The sequence below is a fragment of the Mustela nigripes genome, chromosome 1 (assembly GCF_022355385.1).
Source record: "Mustela nigripes isolate SB6536 chromosome 1, MUSNIG.SB6536, whole genome shotgun sequence".
In the NCBI taxonomy this organism is placed as follows: Eukaryota; Metazoa; Chordata; class Mammalia; order Carnivora; family Mustelidae; genus Mustela; species Mustela nigripes.
The window spans coordinates 253,067,539-253,086,400 of NC_081557.1; the positions used below are offsets into that span (position 1 = coordinate 253,067,539).

The 18,862-nt window shown below is 34.2% G+C and overlaps 1 protein-coding gene across 1 annotated transcript in view; it reads right to left on the bottom strand.

Moving 5' to 3' along the window:
- Positions 1 to 718: 718 nt before the first annotated feature.
- Positions 719 to 18,862, bottom strand: part of LOC132001173 (beta-TrCP-like) — a 31,848-nt gene continuing 13,704 nt past the window's right edge. Inside the window, 4 exon segments of the mRNA XM_059375524.1 lie at positions 719 to 1,029; positions 1,032 to 1,676; positions 1,679 to 2,000; positions 2,002 to 2,540. Of these exon segments, the coding sequence (XP_059231507.1) occupies positions 830 to 1,029; positions 1,032 to 1,676; positions 1,679 to 2,000; positions 2,002 to 2,540 (1,706 nt within the window). The 3' untranslated portion in view covers positions 719 to 829.

An 18,862-nucleotide genomic window follows, 5' to 3' on the forward strand; every position in this document is an offset into this window, starting at 1 on the left:
TAGAATTTTATCAAGCCAAAGGAGTTTCTCACCTACAAGACTGGAAAGAGCAGATTATAATATATGATTCCAAGTAAAGCGTACCACCTAGTAGATACTTCTATTTCTCAGAATACAGGTGTCCTTCATACTACTCAAAGTTTTTGTATTTGCTGTATAACATTAATATTTTTCCAACATCTTAAGTAATTCTTAGCCATAATTTTGAGATAACCCAACAATAATCAATTGACCTATTTTATACTGTAAAGCTTTAAAAGTTAATTTAATTATTGTCTATTTCAAAACAAAATGTAATATTGGTGGATAAGAAGAGGAATGAAGAGCTGAGTAACAGAAGACAAGGTAGTGTTGTTCTAACTAAGAATCATTGCTTTTATTTCATATTCTGGACATTTTTGAAATTTGGAACTAATCAAAGGGAGATGCAGCATTTTCAAGAAAAATGGTATTCTTTTTTTTTTTTTTTTTTGGCAAAACACTAAATATATTTATAAGTCATCTTTGTCTGGAACCAAATGAGGAAAAACAGTTGCAGAGAGAAGAGGGGGGGGAGGGGAGGTTTAAAAGTTCCAATCATTCACAAAAGATAAAAGACATCTTCTGATAGCAGCATGGAAGCAGTCAGCTGTGCTGAGCAGACCCTCCTGGGCTGACTGCAGACCAACTGTGTCCCAACAGGAGTCTCAGAGCCCCACTCCTCGGCTAGTCTGGGGAAGTGGGTAGTAGTTTGATAGTTACTGTTGTTGCTCATCCTGGTATTGGCAGTTATGTCAAATACCGCAACTTTAATGAGTCCTGGGCAAATATGAGGTTACTGTATGATTATTTATCTGGAGATATAGGTGTATGTTCGAGAAGGGGAGCACAGGGGTTCAGCTTGGGCAGCTGGATTGTTTAGGAAGTCCCAGATGAGGATTGTGTCATCATGTGAACTACTGACAATCTGGAATTCATCAAACTGGAGTCGGAAAACTCTCCTAGAATGCTCCACAAGGGTCCGTAGACAGAGTGTCCCTGCAGGAGATGGGGGTCCAGAGTAGCTACAAGATCCCACACTTTAAATTCTCCATCATAGGCCCCACTGACTATTCTCTTGTTATTGAATCTAATACAGCGCACCAGTTCCTCATGGTTTTCTAAAACTCGTAAACATGCACCACATTCTATGTCCCATAATCTAATAGTGTTGTCACATGAGCCACTCACAACCAGTCTGTCTTGGTACTGCCAACAGGCAAGGCCGCGTTGGTGTCCATTTAAGGTCCTCACAAATTCACAAGTGCTTGTGTTCCATACCTTTATAGTCCTATCTCCAGATGCAGAAACGACGTACTTGTCATCAAAATCTACAACATTGACAGCAGCTCGGTGTCCAACTAGCACCCTCCAGAGGGTGATGTCAGTTGGGGAGGCCATATCCCATACAGCAGTGGAACGGTCTTTGGAGCACATCACCATCATGCCATTATTGAAATGCGAATGCAGAACTGCTTCACAATGGTGAGTCAGCGTGTTTAGCATCTCACCTGTATTTACATCCCATTCTCTGACTGTGGAATCTGATGATGCAGTTATGATCACCCTCACATCATATGGGAGACACAGGACAGAACCCGTGTGGCCTGTGAGAATTTGCTTGCGTTCCAACGTGCTTTTATCCCAGATCTTGACTATCGAAGGCCGCTGACTATCTTTTGATCATCATACTGCGAACAGCAAACCCCATTGCTTGTTTCACTTTGGCAGTGGATTCTCCGTAAATGTCTTCCACATCTCCAATTAAATTCTATTGTCTCAATGTCTTGTATAATTTTAGGATAAAGTGCTCTAGAAAAAGAATTGGGAAGAGCATTCCCATCAGGAGGATTGTTTTTGAATAAATACTGTCCCCACCCTCTTTGTTCCGCCAGTCCTCGCCACAGAGAATCTGTCCTGACCATTCTCTCGATGAGCTTCTTCCGTAACATGCCATCAGATGTCACTCGGTACCATTCCTTAACATACAAGTTCAGCAGCACATAGTGATTTGGCATCCAAGTATGACAGAATGTTCTCAGCAATGTGATCCAAACCCCGAGCTGGCAGAGCAGTTATGAAATCCCTCTGCAACATAGGTTTAAGATACGAGTTTATGTGCCCATGTTGGTAATGACACATTTGGGATATAAGATGTTCCACAAATTCCACTTGATCAGACTCTGACCGCTGCTCAAAATATTTGACACATGGTTCTTTTTCCTTCTCATAGCTTACTGAGAGCTTTTGTTGCTTGGGCACAATCATACTGGAAATGCCATTGGCAAGTTTTGTTTTGGCCACACAATTTTCAGTCTTCATAGCAGTGCTTGCTAGACATACTCTATCTTGGTTTAAGCAGAGCCTGGCACCGCTGTTATAGATCTGCCTAAGTGAATTCTTTTCTGGTATTATCTTCCTGGGTGGTTCGCCATTATTACAGTCTTCTATCTCTGAGGAATTCTCCTCTGCTGGGCCTTCCCCATAACCCTGACACCGAGAAGACCCTGCCAGCAACCTCACTGCATCAAAAAATGGTATTCTTGTGTTCAAATTCTAGCTTCACCACTAAAATTTTGGATAAGTTACTTTACTCTGTGTGTTGGTGATACAGAATAAAGTAACTTATTTAAGTAAACAGTAATTGCCTAATTTATACTATTTACCTCTTGGTTTTCTGTGAATATTAAATGAGGTAATTTATATGAAGAAATAACTACAATGTTTGACCTGGAGTAAGAAATGAATACATAATAGCAACCATTATTGTTGAGGGTGGAAGGGAAAGGTATTAATTAGAAAACTTCCTAAAGCAGATTTCTTCTTGAAGAATATTTGATGTAGAACAACAAGGCTGTCCCATTGGAAGACCAAGGCTCTTGTGGTTATATTTCTGCAAGACCATGCCATACTGTGCAAGGTAGAAGCAGTAACCAATGTCAAAAATACATCATCAATTATTTTCTCTCTCGATGAAAGAAATTTGAATCATGAATATGAATATATGTGGATGGCAGTCTTGCTAGTGGCTACAAAGTTTTCATGAGAAGCCTAATGTAGTTCTCAAAGACACATTGTTGGTTTTTTGTTGCTGTTGTTGAGCTACCTGGGTGGCTCAGTGGGTTAAGCCTCTGCCTTTGGCGCAGGTCGTGATCTCAGGATCCTGGGATGGAGCCCCGTCGCAGGATCCATCGGGAGCCCCGTTGCAGGATCTCTGCTCAGCAGGGATCCTGCTTCCCCCCACCCCCCACTCTGCCTCTCTGCCTCCTTATGATCTCTCTCTCTCTCTGTCAAATAAGTAAATAAAATCTTTAAAAAAAAAAAGACACATTGTTTTGACTCATACTTGAATTTGGGAGAGTACTGAAGCTGAAGGAATAAATGATATTTTAGCCTTTGCATCATTGTCCTTTACTGAGAGAGAAAACATAAACTACAACTGTTATTTCCCTGTAATTCAGTAGACTGAGTAAACAAAATGGCTCTGGAATTGTTCTAGATACTGGGACAATACCTATCCTGAAGAAAATTGGAATCAAGTGAGGGAGTCTGAGAGCTAAACACATTATTAACATATATTATGAAATATCAGTTCAGTTTGTCTTTAGATAATCTAAGAATAGTCATTATTTTTTTATGTCTTAGTACTTCATTGGAAAACATTTGATATGCCTTAGTCAAAGGGTGTTCACTTCTTTAGTTATCAAAATGAATGACTGGCCAAATGTAAATCTGATGAACAGTAAGTGTCTTCCATGTATAAAACACTATGTTAAGCAAAATTCTTTCCTCTGAGCATCTTAGAGTCTGTTGAGGCAGGACACAAAAATATAACACTTGCATTTCTTACACAGCAGAATATTTTAAGTGTTATAATACAGATTAATATGTTATAGCAGTAGGTGGAGGGTGATTTCTTTTTTTGCTAGTAGATTAGATTATGCTTCATCAGATATAGGATTTTTAACTGTGCCTTTAAGGAAAAATAGGAGTTCAACTCCTCAGTAAGAGATCAGGTAGGAGAAAGGGAGATTTGTAAACAGGGAACAGCAGGAATAAATGGCCAGAGATATAAGAACACAGAGTGAGTTAAAAATTTCAGAATCTAATATCACTTTGCCCCCACTAAGATGGCTAAGCTAAAAAGGGATAAACAATACTAAGTGGTGGGGAGAAGGTGGAGATGTTGTAACTCTTCTATGTTGTCGGTGGGATGGCAAAATGGTCATGCCACTTGCAAAAACAGTTTGAGGATTCCCCAAAATGTTAAGCATGGATTGATCATGCCCTGCAAATCTATCCCTAGGTATATAGACCTCCACAATAGAAAAATAAATGTGCACATAAAAATTTGTACATTAGTTTATGGCACTATTATATAGCTTAAACTGGAAAGAATCAAGATGTTTATCAACAGGTGAATGGATGGATAATTATTTGGCTATAAAAAGGGGATCTAGTATTGACACTTGCTAAGACATGGATAAATCTTGAAAACATTGTACTAAATGAAAGAAGCAGAAACAGAAGACCAGATCTTGCATTGTCCTATTTATATAAAAATGAAAATATATTTATTATAATATTAATATTAAGTATTATTAATTATATTATAATGATTAGTATAATATAATATTGTAGTATATATCATATAAAAAGGCAAATCCAGAGAGACAGAGATTAGATTAATAGTTGCTAAGGACAGTTGGGGGTTAGTGAGTGGCGAATGGAATGACTGCCAATGAGTATGGGACTTTTTTAATAGGATGATGGAATGTACTAAAATTCGGTCATTGTAGTGGTTACTCAGATTTGTCAATATCCTAAAAATTGCTACATTGGTGCACTCTGAAGTGTTAATTTGTGGTATGTGAATTCTGTTTCAATATAGTTGTATAAAAAATAAAATATAAACCGGTATTAGAGTAAGAATACAGCGTGCATAGTGTGTATGTCTAGTATGTATTATCTGTGGTGAGATGTTTTGAAAACTTCATTAAGACCAATTTGTGGAGATTTTATCCAGAAAGCTCTGATTTACTGCTACATCCCATAAAGAAGACTTAAAGATTTTGAAAATATGGTACTAACACTAATAACTAACATTTTTTTTTGAATACCTAAAAGTTGCCTGGCTGTAATGAACTAACACTTAATCCCTTTTACTGTCTTATAGGTTAGGCTATATTATTATTATTCTCAATTCATAGAGGGTGGAAATTAAGCCTTAGTTGGTTTAAAACACATTGGTAATATGAGGAAACAACAAAATCTAAACTCCCAATCTAAATACTTATACTACAGTGACTTTTGACCTTATCAGAATTGCATTTTATAAAGAACACTCTGGAGTGCTTGGGGTGAATTTAAGGAAGAAGGGACCAGAGGCCCAACAGCTATTACAAGAGTCCAGATGAAAAGATATCAGGAGATCTGTGGCAATAATAGTAGAAAAATTCTATTCAAATAGTTGAATTTGGGTCCAGTCATTTGGTGAAGGGGAGACATTTATCCCAGACAGAAACACTGTTCTTAGAAGCAGATATGGCTCGAGATGTAAAAAGATATCCAGAGCAACCAAATGATTTAACTTAGTTTGTCTCACAAACAGCAAAAGAAATTATAAAGCCAAGACTTCTAAAGAATGGCAAACTTAGAAAAAAACTGAGTACAGGTGGCTAACTATTAAAGAAAATATGTTTTGCTATTAAATATTCATAGATAAAGGAGTGATCCTATTTTGTATGCTAAACCATAGTGCTCCTAGTAATTACAGATCCACCTATTTTTGTCCTACACTATCCTCTGTGGGTTGTTTTAAATGCTTTTCTTAGTAGGGTGGAAAGCTCATAAGCTTTAAACTATGGCTCTGTAATGACACAAATGTTTTTTCAGTCTTTAAAATGCTTTGGGGAACTCTTAAAATTGTATCACTGCCTGTTTGAAAAACCAACCTGGTGTTAATTGTGAATGTGCTATTTCACACAGCAGCCTCATATAAGACTGCTCTAAATAAACACCTCCCAATACTAATCAAGTTGGATTATGGAGATATTATAACTTTTTTTTCTAAAGCATTGAGATATAAAATACTCAAAAGCTTCCAATATTGTAGGAATGTGTCCTTGTTTTCAGGCTGAGATGGAATCAATATCAAAGAACCTTCTGAGTAAGGTCATTGAAATGCCATTTTTCTTACTGAATTACTGGATTAGTTTCTGGTGTAAGGGAGATTTTAGAGAGGAGAATAAAGACATCATCTCACTATTAACAGCTTATGGCTTTGACTTTTTTGTTTCTTGATATAATATCCTCTATTCTTAATACACAAGTCCAAAATCCTTCTTAATTGTATTAAAAAAGCATTCTTTTAGTGAGATATTACAATAAATTACAATAACTACAATTACAGTTACAATATACAAATAAGGTATTTGGAAGTAAAAGAAAAAGAGTAATTTAAATGTTTTAACAGGATGATTACTTGTCCCAATCGAAGTGCAGTAACAATATTTTCCCCATTATATCCCAGGTGGCTGCCTAGTCTGGGGTGTGTCTGAGTGATTTTTAGTTTCTTTTTTTCCTCATAGAAATATTAAAAATATATTTGACTAGAGTATTACGAATTCACTGGTAATTATTATTTAAACGAAGTTAGTAAGATAAGTCGGAAATGAGGAACCAATTTCAAAGTAGCACACAGAAAAAGTGTATTTCATATTTATAACCATAGTTTAAATGTTGTAGCAATCTGTAATTCTCAATAGTTTCCTGTTTATTGGGTGGAAAACTTCAGAAAATGCTATCAATTTATTAAATTGTGTGGGCAAATTTCATGAAGATTTAAACTTTTAAAGAATTTATTTGAGAGAGAAAGAGTATGAGTTGGGGGAAAGGCAGAGAGATTAGCAGAATCCCTGCCAATTGGAAATTTCCAATGCAGGGCTCAATCCCAGGACCTTGAGGTCATGACCTAAACTGAAGTCAGATCCTTAACCAACTGAGAGGTGCAAGCACTCCTCATAAAGTTTATATTTTATGTAGCTATGTTCAATATATCTTTTAGAAAAAATTACCCTTTAAATGTTTGTGTTTTAGTCACTTCAGTAATTAAGTACTTTACATTTGAAGTGTCTTTAGTGTCCCAACAGCCATTTTGTAAACTTCCAGCCAGCCACTTAACCTCTTTAAGGTTCATTTTCTTTATCTGAAGTACAACTGAAACCTTACAAGTCTATAGTAAAGATTAGAGACAATGTATGTGTATAATATAGCCTAATCCTTATCATGTAATAATTAGTACAATAAATATGTATGTGAAATACTATTATAAAAATATATATTATTGTTATTATAGCTTAAGAGAAAATAAAATAATATTATGTCTTGAAGGGCACCTTGGTGGCTCAGTCAGTTAAACATCCAACTCTATTTTTTTTTTTTTTAAAGAATGGGATAATCTAAGAGTTTTGGGGTCACTCAATCAGTTAAATGTCTAGCACTTGATTTCAGCTCAAGTCATGATCTCGGGGTCATGAAACTGAGCCTACCATCCAGCTCTACTCTGAATATGGAATCTGCTTAAGATTCTCTCTTTCCCTCTCCCTCTGTCCCTCATTGGTCTAAAAAAATAATAAATAAATTATATGTTTTGAAAAGACTAGATAGGTATTGGAGAATAAGCAGCTTTGATTAGCTATCATAGCAAGCTTTGCTTTTCTACCCAAAAATGGCAAAAAACAACATAATGGTAAGTATAATAAAGAAAAACTTATTTCTTGACTTTTTTGTGATTTATTACTTACTTTTTAGTTGTTACTGTTGTTGTTTTCCTGAGTAAGATAAATTACTTAGCTGCCTGCCTGAATGTATCCAGTGACTTCAAGCATATATTTCTAAGATAATAGACAAAAATGAGTCCTTTGTATATTAGGCATTGAAAAGAGAAAAGAAGATAAAAAGTTAGCTATGAGAAGGGCCTCCCATTAGCACAACATAGAAGGCAGTAGTAGCTCAATAATATGGAAGATGATTGAGTTTATTAGTAGTCCTGTGATTTAACAAGGTTATTTTATGATAAAGTATTGTTATCTCTGCTGTATTTCACAGTCTTCCTTTAGCATGGCACATTCAAAGACAATCAGAGGGAAAAAATCCTGAGGCTCACAGCAATGTGTATGATTTTATTAGGGATGCCTCCATGTAGCCCAATTAAATATGGCACATCTGAGAGGTCTGACTGATAAATCCAAAATAAGTAGAGTTTCTGAAGCAGAAGAACCTCCAGGGGACATAACAAAAAGTAATAGCAGTTATTTCCCACTTTACATGAGCATAACATCCATCACAAGGAGAGAAAACAGCCGCCAAGGCCTTTTTAATGAACTGTCTCCAGGAAAAATGTCTGATACATAGTTACATAGTAAAAAAGCTACAACAAAACATTCTGGATTCCTTTGTACTCCCATCACAAGATAATGTCATAAGTATGTGGTTTTGAGAATAATCCTTAGTCAATACATTGTCTCTTAAACCGAATTTAGGAATATTAAGAAAGATCATCTGTAAACAATGAGATATTTTTACATCATGTTTTAAAGTTATTCTATAGTTGCTCTCATAGCATGAAATACTACATTTTTTAAGAAAGCAAAATCAAGTAATGGAAAAATGAGAGCATATAACAAAGATACAAATGCCCAGAGAAACAAAAGAAAAATATATAAAATTACATTTAGTAGGATTATCAATTTTCATGGGTTTCCATATACTTTTATGTATAATCATATTAACAGATATTGACAGATCAATGGTACATTCATTGCATCATGTAGCTATAAAATATAGCACTAATTTCCCTGCATCTGTTTTCTTTTCAAAGTGTTCCAAATCACATGCTTTATCCTTTGCAAGTGTTCTCTCATTAGGTTGGAGTTCATGCTTCCCAAGGGTTTTGATAAATCTGCTTGCTATATGTGCTAAAATATTCATATTGTAGTGTTTACACTTCGTGGTATTTACTTAAATAAAGAGTAACCTCAGTTTTGCATTTCAAAAGTATCTTTTGACAGATCTTAAGTTTCTTTCACTTAAATATCTTTAAAAGGACGTGAAACATTTTTTTCTAAACAATTGGCTAAATCAGGTGTTAATCTACTTGTAGTGAGTTAAAAAAAAATTAAAAAAGTATTTTAAAAAAAATTAAAAAAAAAATTGTTTCCATGCAATATGTATCTTTAACATTCTACTTCTAGGAAATTGAAAAATTTTGTATATAAAGAAAATGGTTGATCACTAAATAAGGAATTTAAAAAGATAAATTATGTTGAGTGCTTCATCTTAGACTACATATTAATACGTTAAACACTTCGTTTATGTTAGTTTTGTTAAAAATAACACATATTCAGAATTTGTTATCTAGATACACAAAGCATAATATATCATGAGAGATTAATGGGACTTGTCAGTTTTCAATTAAAATCTATTTAAGCTCACTACTTGCTGTAATATATTTACATAGTGTTATTACAGAATTATAATTATTATAATGTTAACCTAATATTAGCTATTGTAGTCAACTTTCAAGAAAATAAAATATTAAAGTTTTAATTATATTCCTTTTAGAGTTTTTGCTCTTATCCAATTATCTTCCATTCATTTTCTGTGTGTGTGCATGCGTGTGCAGCCATCTGTGTGTGTGACTGTGTGTGTATGGATTGGGGAGTTGTACTGAGTTCACAAATTCAAATATTTCTTTCTAATTTTCCTGATGCTTGTATTCTTATATTATTTCTTTCTTGCAATGACTTAGGTTTATGTCAATCTCCTATCTCATCTCATTAGTACCTCCTTATCTCTGCTTATTTATTTTATTTCATTTTTTTGTTACATTCAGTTCGCCACTGCATAGTACACCATTAGTTTTTGATGTAGTGTTCAATGATTCATTAGTTATGCATAACACCCAGTGCTCATCATAACACAAACCCTCCTTAATACCCATCACCCTGATACCCTACCTCCCTGTCCTCTGAAACCTGGGGTCCATAGTCTCTCATGGTTCATCTCCCTTTCTGATTTCTCCCCTTTCAGATTTCCATTCCTTCTCCTGTGCTCCTCTGTGCTATTGCTTATGTTCTACATATGAGTGAAACAATATGATAATTGTCTTTCTCTGCTTGACTTCATTTAGCATAATCCCTTCTAGCTCCACCCATGCTGGTGCAAATAGTGGGTACTCATCCTTTCTGATGGCTGAATAATATTCCATTGTATATATGAACCACATCTTCTTTATCCATTCATCTGTTGAAGGACATCTAGACTTCTTCCATAGTTTGGTTATTGTGGACATTGCCGCTATGAACACCGGGGTGCACATGCCCATTCTTTTCACTACATCTGTATCTTTAGGGTAAATCCCTAGTAATGCAATTTCTGGTCACAGGGTAGGTCTATTGTTAACATCTTGAGGAACCTCCTTACCATTTTCCAGAGTGGCTATATCAGTTTGCATTTCTACCAGGAATGTAAGATTGTTTCCCTTTCCCCACTTCCTCACCAATACTTGTTTGTTTTCTGTCTATATATGTAACAGAATAGAGGCTCCAGAAATGGACCCTTAACTCTATGGTCAACTAATCTTTGACAAATCAGGAAAAAATATCCGGTAGAAAAAAGACAGTCTCTTCAATAAGTGGTGCTGGGAAAATTGGACAGCTACATATAGAAGAATGAAATGGACCATTCTGTTACACCATACACAAAGGTAAAGTCAAAATGGATGAAAGACTTCAATGTGAGACAGGAATCCATCAAAATCCTACAACATTGGCAATAACCTCTTTGACATCAGCCCCAGTAACTTCTTTCAAGATACATCTCCAAAGGCAAGGGAAACAAAAGCAAAAATGAAATTTTGGAAACTCAGCAAGATAAAAAACTTCTCCTTCTCTCTCTCTCTGCCTGCCTCTCTGTCTCCTTGTGATCTCTGTCTGCCAGATAAATAAATAAAATCTTTTAAAAAAATAAAATAAAATAATATAAAAAAGCTTCTGTACAGCTAAGGAAACAGTCAACAAAACTAAGAGGCAGCTCACAAAATGAGAGGAGATAATTGCAAATGACATTACAGATAAAGGGCTGATATCCAAGATCTATAAAGAGCTTCTCAAACTCAACATTCAAAAATAAATAATTCATTCAAAACAAACAAACAAACAAACAAACAAACAAAAAACCCCAAGAAATAAGCAGAAGACATGGATAGACACTTCTCCAGGGAAGACATACAAATGGCTAACAGCCACATGAGAAAATGTTCATCATCATTAGCCATCAGGGAAATACAAATCAAAAGCACAATAAGAGACCACTTTACACCAGTTAGAATCTTCTTAGCTCTTAGCATCCTATTCAAAGCCTCTCCCATCACTTTTTTTTGCCCTTTCCCTTCACTCTTGATATACGTCAGCCACATTCTTCAAGTTGTACCCTTGCTTTTATCAGTGCTGATACCTTTCTTTCCACTCAGAGTCTGGATAAGGTTCTGTTTACTCCTGTTGCTGTTGGCCTCCATTTGCTGGTGTTTAGCAGCACTGTCTTGCAAATATTTTATATTCAGTCTCTTAGAAATGGATTCTCCAGGCCTGAACTAGTAATCCATGTATCTGAGACACCTTTAAAAACAGAACGTGGTGGGAAGGAATCTACCAAGTCGACTTGAGAAATAACACAAATTCTGCCTCAGTAGCTTCTAACTCTGCATTGTCCAGTAGGATAACCAATAGTTGCATATGGTTATTGAGCCCCTGAAATAAAAATTAGATGAAATGAATAACTCGAAATACATTTTATTGGATATGACTATGTCCAATAAAAAATAGTATCTGAACTGAGATGTGCTAAAACTAGAAAATACACACTGGGTTTTGAAGACTTAGTATGAGAAACAGAATGAGAATTTTCTCATTAGTAATTTTTATTAAGTATATGTTTAAATGGTAATATTTTTAGATATTTTGTATAAAATATGATTGTTATTATTATTTCTTTTTGCCTTTTGAAATGTAGTGGCTGGGAAATTTAAAATTACTTATCAGTATCAGGTGTGCTGTCCTGGCTAAATATAGTTTAGTCCTTATCTGTAAATCAAAGGAATTAATAGAGGATTATTTTTTATTAATAGTTTTCATAAACTATTTGGAACAATGAAAATGTTTAATAGGAATAATGGAATATTTTTAGTGTCATATACTTTGTATACTTCTATAGTTACTCTAAGTCTCAGAAGTCATTTTGCTCATATAGAACCCTTCTCTAATATAGAAAAATCTTATGAGGGAAGGCATGCCCTTTGTTATGTGGCAATATTAGGTGAAATGGAAACAGAAGATCTAAACAATAAACAACAGAGTGATAATTACATTTGTGTAAGTTGAATTTTACAAAGCACTTTCTTTTGTACTGTGCCACATAATTTTTATAGTGGCACTAAATATAAGTTAAACATGACAAAAGAACAAGATATTTGTGTGCTGTGTGTGTATATGTGTTAAAGCCAGGTAACTGCTAATGTTTTTATTATTATATACTTTTTTTTTTTAAGGGAAAAGGTTATGTTGGGAGGTCACTCACATTCCTATATATTTTGTGAGCTTTATGCCCAGACCATATTTTCAAGAAGTTTGAGTAGCAAAAAACCTTGAAAGATAAAAGTATTATCTCCCTCTGGATCAGAGAATATGTTCATTTACTATGCAGAATAATAAAGATAATATCTCCCTCTGGGGAAAAGGTCAGGCATGTTTCCTTGCAGTTCATTACAGCATAATGTATCAGGGTTCCCAAAGTCTGAGGTGCCACAGTATTAACACAAATTCATTTAGTGTGCACCATTTACCTTGGTTGTTTCGTGTCACCTCATGGATCTGAAGGGTAAGAGAAACTGATGCAAATATGAAGCCAGTGGTGTCTGCTGTGCTGTGAGTAATAAAATACTTTCTCCAGGTGTATCATGTCTTCTGTCACTATTCATGAGGTTGTGGAAGGCTCATTATTAGCTTGTAAGTAGGATAAGTTCTCAGACCCTCTGAAACTTTGGAGAAATTAATATGTTTAAGAATAAAAGTTGATTAGGAATAGTTTTTAGGCTCAGAAAAGAATAATAGAATGACAGAAAAACTAATTGGCAAAGGAATTATTGGGGAAAGGGAACAAAATGAGGAGGGGATATCCATATGATTTATGATCATATAAAGATACATATATAGGGGCGCCTGGGTGGCTCAGTTGGTTAAGCAGCTGCCTTCAGCTCAGGTCATGATTCCAGGGTCCTGGATCGAGCCCCACATGGGGCTCTCTGCTCAGCAGAGAGCCTGCTTCTCTCTCTTTCCCTCTGCCTGCTGCTCTGTTTACTTGTGCTCTCTCTCTGTCAAATAAATAAATAAAATCTTTAAAAAAAGATACATATATAAAAATAGACAGTTTTATACTACCTGAATGCCACTTGATTTTTATACTTTGTATGAAAAAATAATTTGGCTTAGAGGGAAAATAAAATCTCCTTACCTCCTCAAATAGCAAGAAACTTATTGTTCCAACTCCAAGGATGTACTTGATAGTTCATTTAAAATATACTATACAAATAGAAAAAAAAGCTATTATTTTTAAGTTTCACCTGTGTAAAAAAGAACAGAAAATGTGATGTTGGTTACTATCTATCTATCTAGATATATATACACACAATATATATACATGCACACATATACATGTAAGTCTACATACCATATACATATAGGTATGTGTGTATATAAATATATGTATATATACACACACATACATATATACATACATATAAATCTTGCTTTTAAAATAATTCAATATTCTAGTGTCTGGCTCAATTTTATTTTTTCATAAGGGGAAATATTAGTTTTGTTTTCTGTAGAAAACATAGTTGTTAGGATTAAAAGAAGTTTTTTTTCCTACAAATTGAATTTCTTACTGTCATTTTCTATGAAGAATTAAGCAAAATGCTGATGATTTGGTCTTCTGAAGGGAATGAAAATAACTTAAGAAACTGCAAATGTCTTAGTTTTATGTTGATAATTTTACTTAGGAATTACATTTATATATATTTTAGTAAAATTTTATATATATTTTAATATATTTTGTTTCATTCTCATATATATAAAATCTGTCCTATGTAACACATCTTTCTTGATTAAATGAAAGTTTATGAGTTTCAACTATATTAGTGAAACATAAGTATACCATCTTCATAAAAATAAAATAAATGACGAGAAATGAGATAATTTATTGGATGTTACAAGCAGAACCAGGCCTAGATATTTCACATAGAGAATCATAACTAAAACTTAGTAAAATTATGGAGAGAAATGTTTATGTTAGCACATGGCTCCTGAGTTTTAGATGTAATTATAAAAATATACAAAATATATGAAACTGAACATGTTCTGTGACTAACTTTTTTTCATTGTTCCAAATATTGAATTTATGGGAAATTGGTGGTGGGAATTTAGAGTATACCCTACTTTGAATTGAGCCCCTGTACCTTTATTATTAATAAATACATACGTTCCTTTTACTTTGAATGACCAATATTTGGAGTCTTTGACCAACTGCAAATGTGATGCTGTATTTCTAAATGATTATTATTTACTATTATTACTATTATTGTTTACTATTATTACTTTATTTATTATTAAAATAAAATTTTATTTTTCTAAAATGTCTTGTATATGAATAATATGAATAAATACATCATTCTAGATATGATCAGTTAATATGTGAGTCAAATTCTAAGGCAACAGATCTAAGTTGTATTTTGGAAATTAGAAAGAACAAGATAACCTTACCCAATAGAGAATAGGGAGAAAATTTATCCAAGGCAACAAGAAAACTGAATGTAGCCATGACAATAACTACTAACATATCATGAAGTCAGTTTCAGTTAAAAATTATGATTCTCTTTTCTATGACCTATTAAAAAATATGATCTTGCTGTTAATGCTTTTTAGTGTGAAACTTAGTGAGACATATATGTCTATCAGGCAGCAGATTAAGACTTAGGAAATAACTACTATCTTGGTTAACTTGGGCTTCCATAACAAAATACCATACACCAAGGAGCTTAAATAACAGAAACTTATTTTCTCATGATTCTGAAGGCTAGAAGTCTCAGCTCAAGATGCCTGCTGATTGTTTTCCTGGTGAGTGCTCTCTTCCTGGCTTGTAGATGTCTGCCTTTTCACTGTGTCTTCACATGAGTGCACAGATATAGAGAGAATGATCTCTTTTCCTTCCTCTTCTTATGAGGTCATCAGCCTTATTGGACTGGCCCCACCCTAATGGTCTCACTTAACTTTAATCACCTCCTAAAGACCCTTTCTGAAAATGCAGTCACACTGGGGAGTAGGGCTTCAACCTATGAAGTATGGGCAGGAGGCACAATTCAGTCCATAGGAAATATGATGATATCATATTCAATGACACGATTTATCAATAATTCCTTTCATTCAGCAAATACAGTCAGAGTAACTTTTCCAATTGCTAAGTTTCTGGAAGGCATCAGCATTTCATACCATAGTACCTGCTTCACATTAATTTGAACAACTGAGCAGCTCTTAAAAGAGCTTATCTATTTTTTATAGAGCTTTAAGTGTTAATATATCTGACCTTATTCTTTAAGCAGAAAACTTTCTGCTGGAGTGGTGGGACCACAGGTTCTTTCTGGAATTGTTTTACCAGTGGATTAAAAGTCTTTATCCTAGCCAATGTACTAAACCAGAAGTTTTCCATAAAGCCATCCATTCATCAATGTGGGAACTATAATACCTGTGTAATCTCTTCCTTCTTCCTGTCTTCCATTCTCCTAGAGACACAGATAATGCTGCCAGTAGCATTGCTGGCCACCTCAGAGACATGCCCATGTTTTCTATGAAAATATTCAAATAAGCATTAATACTCAATGGTTTTATTATTTTATTTTATTTTATTTTATTTCTTTTCAGTGTCCCAGCATTCATTGTTTATGCACCACACCAGTGCTCCATGTAATACATGCCCTCCATAACACTCACCACCAAGCTCACCCAACCTCCCACCCCCTCCCCACCAAAACCCTGTTTGTTTAGGATCAGAGAGACCAACTTGTGTTGCAGATTATGTATAGTGTTCCCAGCATTGCAGAGAAGATTGAAAGCAGGGGAACAATGCTAACATTTATTTAGTTCCTCGATGATGTTTCCCTGTTTTGTAAAACAATGTAAAATTTTCGATTAAATGTAATAAAATTAGCATTCTATTTAGAAAAAAATTCTCTGGTTAAAAAAAAGAAAATGTACTTTTTCCTACATGCACAGAAGCAGGACCTTATATGAAAATGGAAGCCTCTGAAGAATTTACTGAAAATCTTGTATAGGACTTTGGACAACCACAATGAGAGGAAATGACTTAGATATGATTTATGGAATAAGTCAGCTCTACCTGGATTTTGAGTGTCTGGCTCCTGGAATGCATTCATTTCATATAACCAGGTACCTAGTAATATCTACCAATTATATAATGGAAGTATAATGCATTAAAAATAAAGACAAACTGTGCTTGTAATGTTCTTTTCAGTTAACATTACAGGTATAAAAACTTATCCTAGGTTAAACAGGCAGCTTCTTTTGCCTAGAATGCTGTTATCTGCTATCACAAGTCAGTAATGTGAAAGAACAGTCAATTTATCCATTTGTATTCAGACCTCATAAACGTTCCCTTGTACTTTTAAAAACCACTTTCTCATTATGCAGTTAATTAACACACTCTGTATAATACTGGTCTTCAATACTGTTTTATCTCCCCACCTAAACATGAATGAGGTATATAACACATTTATGAGAGTGATTTTAAAGATTTGGAACTTAATCCCAGAGGCAGGAAGAGGAGTGTTGAAGGTATATACCTGAATTTCTGAGACTTGGGGAAAAGATTATGTTTTCTTGAAAAATCCTCCCTTTCCAAAATTTACAGTTCTTCAGGTTGACTAAGCATTAATCATTAATTACCAGATTGAAAATATGCCTGGCAAGCTCAGGCAGAAGAGCCTGTTACTCTTGAGCTTGGGCTTATGAGCTAGAGCCCCACATTGGGTGCAGCGATACACTTGAAAAAAATAAAATGGAGAAGTAGGCGGGGGAGGAGGATGTTTACAGGTACTAGCAAACATCCCTTTCACAGTCTTTATTCTTGTAATCCTTCTCTTTCAGTTGTGATACATTTTATAAAATAGTGTCAGATTATTCATTTTAAACAAATTAATAATATGACCACAAAACCCATGGGATAAAACAACATTCTGTTTACTCTTAATCAAAATTATCTTTTTTTTTTTTTTTTTTTTTTTTTAGTTTTTACTCTAATATTAATTTTGCCTATTACTATTCACTACAACCAAAGTCTATTTGGTCACCCTTCCACTATTTGTATTATCGCTCCTTCTTGAGTCTCTATAAACTAAGATGTTTCAAATTTTCTTATAGTATAAGCACCAGTGACAAATTCTTTTACCTTTTTATTTTCTGAAAATGACTTGACTTTGCTTTCATTTTTTGAAGAGTATTTTCACTAGGTATAGAATTCCAGATTTTTTTTTCCCCTCTCCACTCTTTAAATATGTTCCGTTGATTTTGACTAGCTTTGTTTTATATAAGTAGAAATTGCTTGTTTTTATTTTTTCCTTCTCTGATGAAATGTGTCTTTATCTCTGCTTCAAATATTTTCTCTTTATCCTTAGTTTTCAAAATTTTGAACAGGAGATGTTTTGGTATAACTTTCTTTGGGTTTACACAAAGATTTTCAAATTTTTTTGAGCTTCCTTAGTACTGTGGGTTTAAGTTTTTTGATAAATCTGGAGGATGTTTGACGATTATTTTTTCAAATATTTTTTCTTCATCCACCATCTCCTAGGACTTAAATTACATATTCTCTAGATTGCTTGATATGGTCCCAGAGATCACTCTGGCTTTGTTCAAATTTTTGGCCTCCTTTGTTCATATTTATTTTTGTCTGTCTTGTCTATCATGCTAAGTCCATCATCTGAATTATTTTGCTTTACATTTTCATTACATTTTTTAATACTTCAATAATGATTGATATATTTGTTGGATAATTTCATGATTTCTGTTATTACTGAGTCTATTTTTAATTTTTATTCTGTTAGACTTATTTTCCTGTTTTTTTGCATGTCTAATAATTTTTTGATTGGGAACCAAGTGGTATGAATTTTATGAATGTAGAATTATTCAGTAGTTCATGACTATTTCTAAATTATGAGTTTTCTGAGTTCTCTATTGAAAGTTTTAAAAAATTTAACATGATCTTCCTATTCATTCCTGTCTCAACCCAACTTTTTGTTTTTTTTAAAGATTTTATTTATTTCTTTGACAGATGGAGATTACATGTAGGCAGAGAGGCAGACAGAGAGAGGAGGGGAAGCAGGGTCCCTGCTGAGCAGAGAGCCCGATGTGGGGCTCGATCCCAGGACCTTGAGATCATGACCTGAGCCGAAGGCAGAGGCTTAACCCACTGAGCCACCCAGGCGCCCCTCAACCCAACTTTAGTGCACAGAGTGAACACAATCATTTTTACACAAGGAATGAAAAATTGAACTATAATCTTTTTATTCTTCCAAAACAATGTTAAGGCCACACATAAGATTCCAGTTCTATTGATACAAGTATTTCAAGGTTTATAATGAAAAAATAATACATTGATTTGCTTTTCGAGGATTATAGTAGGAGAAAATAACATTTATAGGAAACAAGGAAAATCAGAGAAT